Below are 13,621 nucleotides of genomic sequence, written 5' to 3'. Positions count from 1 at the left end.
TTTATATATTGTAGAAAATGAAAACTAATTTGCAGTGTCAGAAAGCAGTTCAGTGGTTATCTGAGAAGGGGGAAGGGGGAACAGGGAGGTGGGAAGGGGTAGGAGGGTGGGAGAAACTGCAAAGGGATACAAAGAAACTTTCTATTTTTTCTTTCTTCCTCCAGACAGGGTCTCACTTTGTCGCCCAGGCTGGAGTGCAGTTGCATGGTCATAACTCACTACAGCCTAAAACTCCTGGGTTCAAGCGACCCTCCCTGGTCAGCCTCCAGAGTAGCTGGGACTACAGGGACATGCCACCATGTCCAGCTAATTATTAAAAAACCCATTTCTTTAGAGATGGGGTCTTGCTGTGTTGCCCAGGCTGGTCTTGAAGTCCTGGCCTCAAGCAATCCTCCTGCCTTGATCTCCCAAAGTGCTGAAATTACAGGCATGAGCCACTGTGCCCAGCCCCAAAGAAACTTTTAATGGTGATGGCTATCTTCAGTATTTGACTGTAGTGATATTTCATGTGTATAAATACCAAAAATTATTCAAGTATGTTAAATTATTAAATATATGTAGTTTATTACACATCAGTTATATCACAATAAAAATGTAAAAAATAATTTAGGTAAAAAATCATTTATACCATCATCTTTTACACTGGTAAAAATCTGTTAGAAAATCCCAATCCAACAATAGGAATATGACTCAGTAAACTATGGCTCATCAATTTACTGTAAAGCTTTTCTGTTATTAAACATAATACATATAAAGATCACATAGACATAAACTTCCTCATAGTAGGACACAAAACCACATATACAATATTATTACAGCTATACAAAAGCCTAGGATTACATAAGGCTAAAGACTGGAAGAGGCTATAGAAAAACCTAACAGTTGTCATAGTAAAGAAAGGGATTACAGGTGTTTAAGTGCAGAGCCGTAGATTTTTTTTCTTTATTCACAAAGAATAGCATGCTTGTTTTTCAGACGTTTAGTAACATCTTTCTAAAGCTCTCTCTAAAGGAGCTGGGAAGTCCTGCCACCAAAGAGACAAAGAAACTTAAGGAAATGTAAATGCTGAATTCCCCAGCAAAATATTCATCATTTGCCTTTTTCCTCTCTCCTTCCACTCTTCTCCATTCAACGGCCCCCACCACTCTCACCGTTGGCCTTCCCCTGGACACTGCCTCACTCAGGTCCTTCTCATTCCTCCCCTAGCTGCCATCACAATGCTGCACACTAGATTTCAGTCCCTACACTGCCATCTAGACAGGCGACATCACATATTTCCCTCATCAAAACGTTAGAAGACTCCCACTCGGCCCACATAATACAGTTAACTCCTTCACATAGTCTCTCAGGAGCAACAGTAACCTCTACTTGCAGCCTTATTTAAACATTATTTCCTTATTCCCAAACTGCAGCCTCTTATTTGCTATTCCTTAATTCCTATGCACTACTTGAAGTTCTTGGGGTATAAAAATGAGTAATAGATGTATGACGGTTAATTTTATGTGTTACCTTGGCTAGGCTATGATGCCCAGTTGTTTGATCAAATACCAGTCTAGACATTGCTATGAAGGTAATTTTTAGATTTTTAGATATTATATATATATGTTATATGTTTTATACATAATAACATATATTATATATATTTATATGTATGTGGTTTCTCTTTGTCACACAGGCTGGAAGGCAGTGGCCTGATCTAAGCTCACTGCCACCTTGAACTCCTGGGATCAAATGCCTGGCTAATTTTTTATTTTTTGTAGAGATGGGGGTCTCACTATCTTGCCCAGGATGGTCTCCAACTCCTGGGCTTGAGCAATCCTCCTGCCTTGGCCTCCCAAAGTGCTGGCATTACACCTGTGAACCACTGTGCTGGGCAGTGATTAACATTTCAATCAGTAGACTTTGAGTAAAGCAGATTGCTCTCCATAATGTAAGTGGACTCATTCAATTAGTTGAAAGTCTTAAGGGCAAAGACTGAGATCTCCCAAAGAAGAGGCAATTCTGCCTCAAGACTGCAATAACAACTCTTACTTGAGTCTCCGGCCGGCAGCCTTCCCTATGAACTTTGGACTTGCCAGCCCCCACAATCCTGCAAGCCTGTTCCTTAAAACCAGTCTTTCTCCCCTTATGTATATAAATCCTATTGTGTCTGCTTCTGTGGAGAGCTGTAATACCATATGGCTCCTATGCTTATAAAACTCACGCAAATCTAGGAAATAGGAATATAAACAAATAATAAAACCCAGTGTGGAGGGTACCACACTAGCCCTTCTGCCATAAAGAATGAAAAATATATTTTTAAAAATCACTTTCAGAGATTGGACAATAGAAAGTAAGGCCTGTGGTCCCTGAAAAGCAAAACAAATGAAGTGAGTCCTGGGATGGTCCTAGCCTTCTGCCTAGAGGCACCGTTTGGATGGAGGTGAGTGGGAGGGAAACTTGAGCGCAGAAACCCTAACCTATTTCACACCAGGGGCACACCCTTTTTAAACACCTCCTCTACGTGACAAAACTATTTTCAGCAACACTGATGTAATAATGAGCAATAATCATGACTTTCTTGATTTAGTCTCTGGTTTTAAAACAAACATGAACAATCCAAAAAGGAGAATAAATGTCACTTTACAAAATATCATTCAAATTTAGTAAAATCATCCAGGTGTAAACTATAATTTACACATAACAAACAAACATTACACCTGACATTTCCCACTTTCTCACTATTTTCCATTTTAAACACAAATTAAAACTCTGAAGTAGTCATATAGATAAAATCTAATAACTCGAGGTTTTTTTTATGTTTACAACCACTGTGTCATCATTGTTTACACTGAATCTATTGTTAAAACACTGGAGCTTCTGGTGCGACCAGAGATGAAAACACTAACTGCACTTGAAACCAGTTCAAATGATTCTGAACTGTTATAAATGTAATCTCAAAATGAGCAAGTGTGGCTGTTTATTAAAACTAAGAAATAAAAGTGTACAATTTAAAGTTTATATATGTATTATTAAAACTCAGAATAACCTCAGCAATTACTTAGAATGTAGGCGTATAAGTGTGCTTGTTTTCTTCCCCTGGCAGGAGTAGGTATTTAGAAACATGGTGATAAAAGAAGACGGACTTTGAGTCACTGTTTTAAAATTCTCTTCAGACAAATACTCGTAAATTTTCAGCACCTAGGTTGGATTGGTCCTCCCACCCCACCCTTGGCATGCCACTGGTTGGGAGAGGCTGAGAGTCTCGAATTTGTAGGGCAGGGTACAAGAGAAGGAGCTATGCAGAAAAAAAGCTCCAGAAATCAGCCTGGGTGTCACTTGAGTCTGGTCAAATATCCTATGGACAAACAGAGTGTGAGAATCCAAACTCGTGGGAAAAGAACTTACAGTTACGGATCAGCTGGATGGCCACAGGACTTCACAGAGGGCTTGTGCATGCTGAGGTTCTGACTACTGAGAGTGGAGACCTCACTGAATACCTACATTATTCAATAGACACCAGAAAGGCCATACCTCAGAAATAGGGCTAAATTCAGTCACGGAGTAAAAGCTATTCTAGAACTATCCTAACAAAGCTTATAAACCAGCCTGAAAATATCGAGCTGATTTGCAAGTAAACTTAGAACCTGCCAGAAGACATCTAAATACTCTTTAAAAGAAGACATCAAAATCCTGCTACTTGGCCATCATAATGGTTGTAACTGTGATAGGCAGAATTCCTAGGAATAACCCCAAGATTACACACCCTGAACATATGAAAGTGATGAGCTATAACTCCTGTGATTGTTATATGACCCAGGTGGGCCTAATCGAAACCCGTGAGCACAGAACTTTCTCCAGTGTGTAGTAAAAGAGGAGGTCGAAGAGACTCAAAGCCCAAGAAGAATATGACACACCATTGTTGCTTGAAGATGCACAGGATCACATGAAAAGGAATATGGGCATCCACCAGGGCCAGAGAGTAGACCCTGGCCAACAGCCTGTAAGAAAATGAGTACCTCAAACCTACAGCCACAAGGAACTGGATTCTATTAACAACCTGAGTGAGCTTGAAAGTAGATTCTTCCCATGAACTTCCAGGTAAGAGCCCATCCCAACCAACACCTTGATTTTGACCTCCTGAGACCTAAGCAAAAAAAATGAGTCTACCATGTGCTGACCTTCATAAGTGAAATGAAAATGGGTGTTGTTTTCAGCTGTTAAGATTGTGGCAGGTTGTCATGCAGCAATAGACATCTAATAATACTCAGAATCCAATCAAAACATTACTATACATGCTAAGAAACAGGAAAATGTGACCAATAAGCAGGAGAAAAATCAGACAATGGAAACAGAACCAGAAACAACAAAGACAATAGAATTAGTTGACAAGAACTTTTAATTATAAGTATGCTCTAGTATTTAAAGGAAGGCATGGACACAGTAAAGACAGAAATGGAAAGTATTTTTAAAAAGCCAATGGAACTTCTAGAGATGAAAAACATAATATCTGAAGTTAATAATTCATGGACTGGGATCAATGTCACATTAAATATCGCAGAAGAAAACTTCTGTGAATGTAAAGACACAGAAATAGAAATTCTCCAAACTAAATCTGAGAGAAAAAGAAATGAACAGAGGAATGAAAAGAGCATCAGTGACTTGTGGGGCAATATCAAATGGTCTAACATACGCATAATTGGAGTACCAGAAGGTTGAGGAAGAAGAAAAAAACATTCAAAAGAATGATGGCCAAACACTGTGCAAATTTGATGAAAACTAAAATTCTACAGATCCAAGAAGCTCAATGAACTCTAAGTAAGATAATGAAGAACACTATAAAAAACAACACCATAATCAAATTGCTGAAAACTAGCAATAAAGACAGTATCTTAAAAGCAGAGAAAAAGACATATTTGTTCAGAGAAAAAAATATATAAAAACTACCACTGACTTCTCATCAGACACCACGGGAACCAGTTAGAATTACAACATTAAAGTGTGGAAATATATATATTTCAAAAACAAAAGTAAAATAGAAACATTTTGACAAACAGAAACTGATAAAAATTTGTGGCCAGCAGACATTAAATTTAAGGAATTTCCTTAGGCTTATGGAAAATAATATGAAATAGAAAACTGGATATACGAAAGGGAAAGAAAAGTACTGGAAATAAAGGTAGACAAAGGGGATAGAGGAAAACAAATGACAAATGATAAATAGGAAATGTGAAGATGTAGACTTAGACCCAACGATATAAATAATTACATTAAATGTAAATATGTTAAATATTAATTAAAAATCAGGATTGCCAGAAAAGATGAAAAAGCAGACTCAACTGTAAGCTGTTCTCAGGAAATTCACTTTAAATATAAAGACACAGATACGTTAATAGTAAAAGAAGAAAAAATGATAATCACAGCAAAGAAAGAATAGCCACATTAATATTACTGCTGAACAAAAAATACTGGTGGAGATAATAAGAGACATTTCATAATTATAGCAGGGTCGATTAATCAAGAAGACATAATAATTCTAAACGTATACGTACCTAATAACAGAGCTTAAAAATACATGAAGCAAAACATCGAGAGAACTAAAAGGAGAAACAGACAAATCCATTATCATAGCCAGTTATTTTTAACATTTCTCTCTCAGTAAATGAGAGAACACAGAGACAGGAAATCAGTAAAAATAATATGACCAACACCATCAACCAGCTTGACCTAACTGACATTTATAGAGCCCCACTCCTGACACCTAGAGGATATTCACTCCATTCAAGTGCTCATGGAACATTTACCAAGACAGATGCTGGGACCAAAAAAAAAGAAAAAGTTGCAACACATTTGAAAAGATTGAAATTGAATAACGGAATGAAATTAGAGATCAATAACCAAAAATTTGGGAGAACTTTCAAATACTTGGAAATTAAACAGTACATTTCGTAATAACCCATGGGTCAAAAAAGAAAATTCAAGAAAAATTAGAAAGTATTTGGAATTAAATGACAGTGAAAATCCAATATATCAAAATGGCGGCATGCAGTTAAAGCAGTCCTTAGATGGAAATGTGTAGTTTTAAATGCTTACATTTGAAAAGACTAAAATCAATGATCAAAACATCCACCTTAAGAAGACAGAAAAAGAGCAAGTCAACTAAAAGAACTATAAGAAATAACAAGTAACAATGGCAAAAGTCAATTAACTGGAAAAGAAAAAATCATAGAGAAAACAAATGAAACTAAAAGATGCCTCTTTAAAAAAATTAATAAAGTTGATAGCCCTGAGCTAGACTGATGGGGGAGGGGAGAAGAAAACCCACAAATCACCTATATCACAACTGAAAGTTAGAGCCTAGAGTCATTAAAAATATCATAAGGGAATAGTATATGTAATTTGTGCTAATAATTTTGAACTTAGATGAAATGGAAAATATTCTTTTACATTTTATTTCTTGAAAAAAAAGAGAGAGAGAGAAAGAGAGGGAGTGCAGGTGTGAGATGTGAAGCAAGTATGGCCATATGTCAAAATGTGTTAAATTTTGCTGGCAGGGACCTGGATGCTTGTTATAATATTTTCTGTATGCTTGCAATGTTTTATAACTAAAATAGTCAATTGAAAGAAAATTACTTCCCAGGATCATTCAATCAACAAATAATTATTGATCATCTACTGTGCGATAGGTATTGGAGCAGGGTCCTGGGAATATAGCAGCCAATAAGACTGACAGGTTTCTGCCCTAATGGAGAGCAGGGTGGTGGGGGAGACAAACAAAACAAGATCTCTCTCTCTCTCTCTCTCTCATACATATATATGTAAGCTCTGTTATAATGTATGTATACATTTAGGATTATTATGTCTCCTTGATTAGTTGACCCTGTTATAATGAAATATATCACATATATTATATATAATATATATAGTGGCAAGTGCTATGTAAGAAATAAATGCATGATGATAACATATTTACTAGAGGAAAGAGTTGAAGGTTTGCTTTAAATAGGGAGGGTTGGGGACCTAGGGAATATGAAATATGAAGGATAGGTAACAGTCATACATGCCAAGGGAATTGAATTCTAACAAGAGGGAACTATAAATGTGGGAACTCCCAGGCCAGAGAGAGCTAGAAAGACTGGAACACAGAGAGGAGGAAAATGGTTTGAGACGAATTGAAGAGGTTAGATTTTTTTTTTTTAATGCAGTAAGATGTCATTGGAGGTTTTAGGCAGAGGAGTTGGCTTTATGGTACCTTGGTCACAGTCTAAGAAACGGACTGTAAGAAGGGAGAGCAGGAAGCCATTGCAAAATTTCAGGTGAGAAAATATGACTTACAGTAGGATGGTAGAGGTGGAGATAAAAAGAAGTGAAATAATTTGAGATTTGCCAGATATGACTTGAGCTGAGTGTTTAAAGACTTGAGCTTGTCATTTTTTTTTTCCATAAGATTGCCACTAAAGGCAGCATAGCCTCCCATTCCACACTTCTGACATCATCATTACTACTATAATGGCTAAGTGCAGCCGCCACTTGGCCCCTTAAGTTACTAGCTTCAGGCACTTCTTCACAATCAACCACAGGGGATAGTTTGATTAATCATGATGCCACGGCATGACCCGATTACTAACATTCCATTTCACATTGACAAGCTGCTCAGCACTGCATTTTGGGCCAAAGACACAATCAAACCATTCCCAGACCACCTGGGACCACTCCTGGTACCATTTATTTTATCAGTTGGGATTCGGTTAGGAAATCAGAAACCACAGTGGTTATTTTAAAAGACAGAATTTAATATAAAAGAAATAGGTTAGACAGGTATTGAAGAACAAAAAAGGCAAAAGCGGAATTCTGCAATTAAAAGGTAGTAACCATTAAAACACATGAAGCCTCTACCATCCTTAGGGCTGAAGAAACAAAGGGATGAGACTGAGGTTATTAGAACCTAGGAGGCTGCAGGAAGGTCCTGTGGAGCTGGAACCCAGACGCCTGGAGAGGGTGCTAGAGGCTGAAGCTGGTGTCTCTGAGGGAGGACACCATAGGAAAACGCACGAAACTAGAACTGCAGATAACTGGAGTGAGGAACTGTTACAGGAGTCAGCCTCACAGGAAATGCAAGAGGACAGGAAGGAATACTCACCTCTCCCTTCTCTGGCCACCCGGTAGTCTCTGTATCTCAGGAGGACAGGACCTAAAAGGAAGCAGCTGGGAAACGAGAGATGTGGTTTGTCAGGCAGGTCTTGCCCCACCATGCAGAGTATAGAAGGGTGAGTTTGGAGCCCAGAGACAGTCGAAGAACCAACATGCACTGCTTTTTCCATGACCATGTTTCATGAAGCAATTTTATTCACTCTTTTTTTTTTTTTGAGATGGAGTTAGAGGCAATGGGCACTTTGGCTCACTCACCTTTCACCTCCGGTTCGCCAAGTAGCTGGGATTACAGGCATGCGCCACCACGCCCCACTAATTTTGTATTTTTAGTAGAGACAGGGTTTCTCCATGTTGGTCAGGCTGGTCTCAAACTCCCGACCTCAGGTGATCCACCCACCTCGGCCTCCCAAAGTGCTGGGATTATAGGCGTGAGCCACCATGCCCGGACTTTTATTCACTCTTGACATGCATCTTCATATAAACGTTTTCATGATCACCAGAGCCACTTTTTGAGACATAAAGCCTTTTCCAGAGCACCTGGAAAACTTATCTGGAATACAGGACTTTGATTCCATGCTTAGTATTGACAGTAGAAATTTTACCTAAAGCCATTTAGTAGCCATTTGCATAACATTATAATAGGTTTTTTTTTTTCATTCAACCTGAGATGCATGTTTGTGATCTCTAATTAATATATAACCACTTATTGTATTGATATGACTGGTCTGTTAACTGTACCCTAAAAATGTATAAAAACCTATGAAAAAAGCATTTATTTTTATGACTGACTTTATATGTTTTAATTTTTAATCAGAATTTTTAACTTTGTGGTTTAACATTATTAGCTGATTAGAGAAATAATATTTGTTATTTTCACCCTCAATTTATGAAGGTGAAACAAGCTTCACTGGACTTTTTTCGTGAGAAAATACTTTTCTGAGTATGACAGGGATAGAAACCAAATGATGACATGGAAGTGATTCTGAAGAAACCAAGACCCAAAGAGTTCATGTCGCTTTTCCCCAGAACTATGATCCCTAACATGCCGAATTCAGTTTAAAGCTGTAATCGATGTTGAGATGCTAAAAACATAGTGTTCGGTTTTTTGTATGTACTGGCTATGAAGCAATGAAACCATCAGAACTTATGGGGTGTTTACTTACAAAAATTCAGGTAAAAACCACAAGAATTTTTTGAAAGAAAGAATATTGGATTAAATAGCTTATGAAGCAGATGTTCAATATTTTACACATAAACATTAGGGCTTTACGGGCTTAATAAGAAGCAGTTCAGCTTGCCAAAATTAAGATCCATATACAGCTGGGGAGATATTAGTGAAAAGACTGTATCAAAGGCATTTACTTGGAAATACTGGGTGAATCTGCAGCAAAGAAGGTGGCTCAAGCACTACTTTTCAGTGCCACCATAGCTCAGCATATCCAGGCACTGGCTAACGATCCAGAAGGCTAACCCATGGAGCAGTTAAAGCTGGCAACGTATTTTTCATTGCAGCATGATAACTGCACTCACATTCCTGTTTATGTGCAATTGGAACATGATGGTGACATGAAGGAAGAGTTCTTTTTTTCAATTTTGTTGCTGACATACATAACTAAGTCTGAACTGTATAAAACTATGAAAGATTATATTGTCAACAAATGTGGTTTGGAGTTTAAATTGTGTGTAGGGTATGTTCTGACGGTGCAGGAAATATTCTGGAGGAGTTATCCTGATTAAGGAGCTTGTACCAGAATGTAAATCTATGTTTTGTTTCTCTCATGAGAAAGTCCTGCTATGAAAACAAATGTTGGTGGAACTAAACAGCGGGCTTAATGTACTAAAAATTGTGAATTAGGTAAAGGCTAGTGCGTTAAATCTTAGATTATTCTCTTGTGTTGTATGATACTATGGAAGCAGATCATAACCAGCTGTTGCTGCATGCTGGGGTATGATGATGACCAATAGGCTGTGTTTGAAAAGTTTGAACTACAAAACAACTCTTAAATGTTTCTGCAAAATAAGAAGAAAGTTTGGCCCCAACTTGTTGAAGATATGAATTGGACAAAGAGGATTGTTTGTGCATCTGATATCCTCAGTATTTTTAATGATCTTAATACTTCCATGCAAGGAATTAATGCAACATGTTTTTCAATGATGGGTAGAATCAAATGGCAAAAATGAAAGTTCAAAGCTTGGAAGAACAGTTTCTGCAGATTGCTATGACACATGTTCCGAAATGTAACAATTTTAAATGATATAGTGATGATTCTGATATTGCACATCAAAGAAGAGCAAACACCAAACACCTTAAATTTGATAAAGCATTTTGAATTTTATTTTCCATCAAAAGAAGATCTATGTCTAAAAAATCCATAGATCTAGGATCCATTTATTTCACCAAAAGATAATTATATTTAATTATAATTTACAGGATATATTGCTGGCACTCATGTCTGTTGAGGGATTGAAAGACTTTGAAAGCATAGTGGCACTGGCTCCATCTTAGATAAAATTTTAAAATGAATAAACTGAGCTCACTGAAAATTGCTCTAAAATCTCTCCTTCCATTCCATTCTGTGAGACTGGTTTCTTTTGCATCATTATTAAAATAAAGCATAGAAATTATTTAGATATACCTATTCCCTACAAGTAGCCTTATTGGCAATTTTACCTAGATTAGGTAAAGTATCCAGTAGGAAGCAATCCAACTTGTCACATTAAAAACTTTAAATATTTATCCACATTGTGTTCAAAGTGTACAAACAGACATTTAATATGGGAATTCCATTTTCCCTTAAAATGAAGAAAACTTACAAGTGCAATAGCCTATCTATTAATTGCTTACATGCATACTTTCAATGAACAAACATGAACAATTTTTGTATCTTTTTTCCTATACCCCAGTAATATTTATTGCAATATAACTTCCTGTTTGCTAAAAATTACAACTTTTATACGTCTCTTTTAAAAAATTTCATTTTTGTAGTAATTCACTTTTATTAATTTTTACAAAGTATCAGTTTGCAACAGACTGGAAACTTATAAAAAGTGGTCCTTTTCCACAGGGAGTTTAAGAAGCACTGCCTTATAGGATGTAATATTAAAACGAGCCTTTCCTTCAATACATATCCCTTGGAAAAGTATTAGTTAGCTTATAAAGTACCTCCTACCACCAGACATGCTTTCAGTTACTTTATTTTGAAGAGCACTAGTTGAGCCTGAAACAACCTCAATCAATGCCAGGTTTTGATGCTTACAGAGGTCACCTAATGAAATTGGCAAAAAATTTCACAGATCTAGTTCTCATGCTTAGTGCTATACACTCATAATTGCAAATAGTGGCTATGGTTGTAAACAAACCTTTAAAAATCATTTAAAAAGCAACACAGTGAGTGGTTACATATTGGAGGTCACAAACATACATCACAGGTGAAATGAAAAAAAGAAAAAACTCCATACCTATGATAGGTGAGATGAGAAGGCCCCTCCTGATGTACATTTCACAAGGATCATTGCTGGACTTATTTATTGGGTGGAGAAGAGACCTGAAGTAGATTGTTGGGGGCAAAGGCAGAATCCTGGAGCTGTGTAAGAGGCCGAGATGGTGGTCAAGATGGCAGGCAAGGGGCAGGCATAACTTAGAGATCTAAATCCCAAGCTAGGGGCTGGGCGTGGTAGCTCACACCTGTAATCCCAGCATTTTAGGAGGCTGAGGTGGGAGGATCATTAGAGGTCAGGAGTTCGAGACCAGCCTGGCCAACATGGTGAAACCCCATCTCTACTAAAAATATAAAAATTAGCCAGGCGTGGTGGCCGGCACCTGTAATCCCAGCTACTTGGGAGGCTGAGGCAGGAGAATCACTTGAATCCGGGAGGCAGAGGTTGCAGTGAGCCGAGATCGCACCACTGCACTCCAGCACTCCAGCATTCCAGCATGGGCGACAGAGCGAGACTCCGTTTCAAAACAACAATAACAACAACAACAAACTCAAGCTAGGGGCAGTACAGGATCTCTGGCCATGTTTTTGCTTGGCTAGCAGAGTGTTTTTAAATTTTTAAATGTGGATGTCTTTAGGCAACTTGGGAGCTCTCCAGTTTGCCATAAGCCCTACCACTCCTCATGATTTCGCATGACGCCTAGGTCACACATGTATGTTTCTGCAGGCAATGACTCTTCCAGCCCTGCAAGCACTGAATTCTTACTCTGGGATCAGCACTATACAGATGCTCCTTGACTTACCATTGTAAGTTGTAAATATCGTAAGTTGAAAATACATTTAATCCACCGAACCTACTGAACATCATAGTTTAGCCTAGCCTACTTAAATGTGCTTAGAACACTTAGATTAGCCTACACTTGGGCAAAATCATTTAACACAAAGCCTAGTTTATAATAAAGTGTTGAATCTCATGTATTTTATTGAATACTGTACTGAAAATGAAAAACAGAAAGGCTGTGTGGGTATTCAAAGTACGGTTTCTACTCAATGCCTATCTCTTCAACACCACTGTAACGTTGAACCATCCTAAAAGTTAGGGACCGTTTGTATGAAATTCTGCCTTATACTGTCTTGGTCGCCTAGGTAATGCCAGAAGATTAAGAGCATTAACAGAATTTTCCCCACAACATTTTCATGTCTCATCTATCCCCCTTTGAGCCACATCCATTTTCTTACACAACAATAAAAATTAAAATGGTTACTATATCATTTTTAAAGTTCCTACTTATGTTGCAAACAATGTGAAGTATACAAATCATCAAGTAATGGAATCTTGACTTTTTATTTAATTTTGGCAATTCTTTCTTCTCCAGGACCAACAAGAGTTTTCCTTATTTAAGTACAGAGTAGCACATAAAGGTCACATGATGAATATTGTTATTAAAGTAACTGTGGCAGGAACAGATGGAATGAAATGATATGATCTTTGGAATCCTGTGACTGTGCAAAAAGTAGGTACTTCTGACTAACACACTCTGAAGGCTAGGAAAAGAAATGCTGGCAGGTAAAGCCAAAATAAAGCCATAAATTCAGCATATCTTTTGGCAGGCATCTTTTCATATATTAAATAATATCCACTCTAAGATTTCTTGAAGTGACTGTTCATATAATTATTTGTTGGATGAAAGATTAATGAATAAACAAAGGAATGTTATATATGTGACATTTCTTTATTACAATGAAAAGAGAGCCTTAAATAGTTCTCGCTGAATTCTTTCAGTGTCAAGATCTAATATGGCCCCTGGCTGGTGTGTGGCACTCAAGTTCTGAGTACGGAACACAGAACTAAGTAGGAGAAGCTTTACTACAAGATATGAAAGGGAAAAGGCTATAATGTTTAATCAAATGTATCCAGGGAAGAAATTTTGAAAATGTTCTTTTCAATAATCATGGAACATCCATTGTCTTTTTAAGGTTTCTTTCTCAGAACTGCAGAAATCATTTAGTCTAGGAGAACACTGTGTGGCTTAATTTTATTTTCTTTCTTTCTA

At 37.4% G+C, this 13,621-nt stretch overlaps 1 protein-coding gene across 6 annotated transcripts in view; it reads right to left on the bottom strand.

The window, feature by feature from the left end:
- Positions 1 to 13,621, bottom strand: part of EFCAB11 (EF-hand calcium binding domain 11) — a 195,553-nt gene that overhangs the window by 35,373 nt on the left and 146,559 nt on the right. The window contains exon 6 of one of the 6 annotated variants that reach the window (XM_058429824.1): positions 11,590 to 11,714. The exons of the other annotated variants lie outside the window; for them this stretch is intronic. Within the exon in view, the coding sequence (XP_058285807.1) occupies positions 11,590 to 11,714 (125 nt within the window). The remainder of the gene's footprint in view (positions 1 to 11,589; positions 11,715 to 13,621) is intronic. 6 annotated transcript variants of the gene reach the window in all.

This window comes from Hylobates moloch, unplaced genomic scaffold, assembly GCF_009828535.3.
Source record: "Hylobates moloch isolate HMO894 unplaced genomic scaffold, HMol_V3 SCAFFOLD_16, whole genome shotgun sequence".
Lineage (NCBI taxonomy): Eukaryota > Metazoa > Chordata > Mammalia > Primates > Hylobatidae > Hylobates > Hylobates moloch.
The sequence above is the reverse complement of the archived record's forward strand: the minus strand, read 5'-3'. Positions and strand labels throughout refer to the sequence as shown.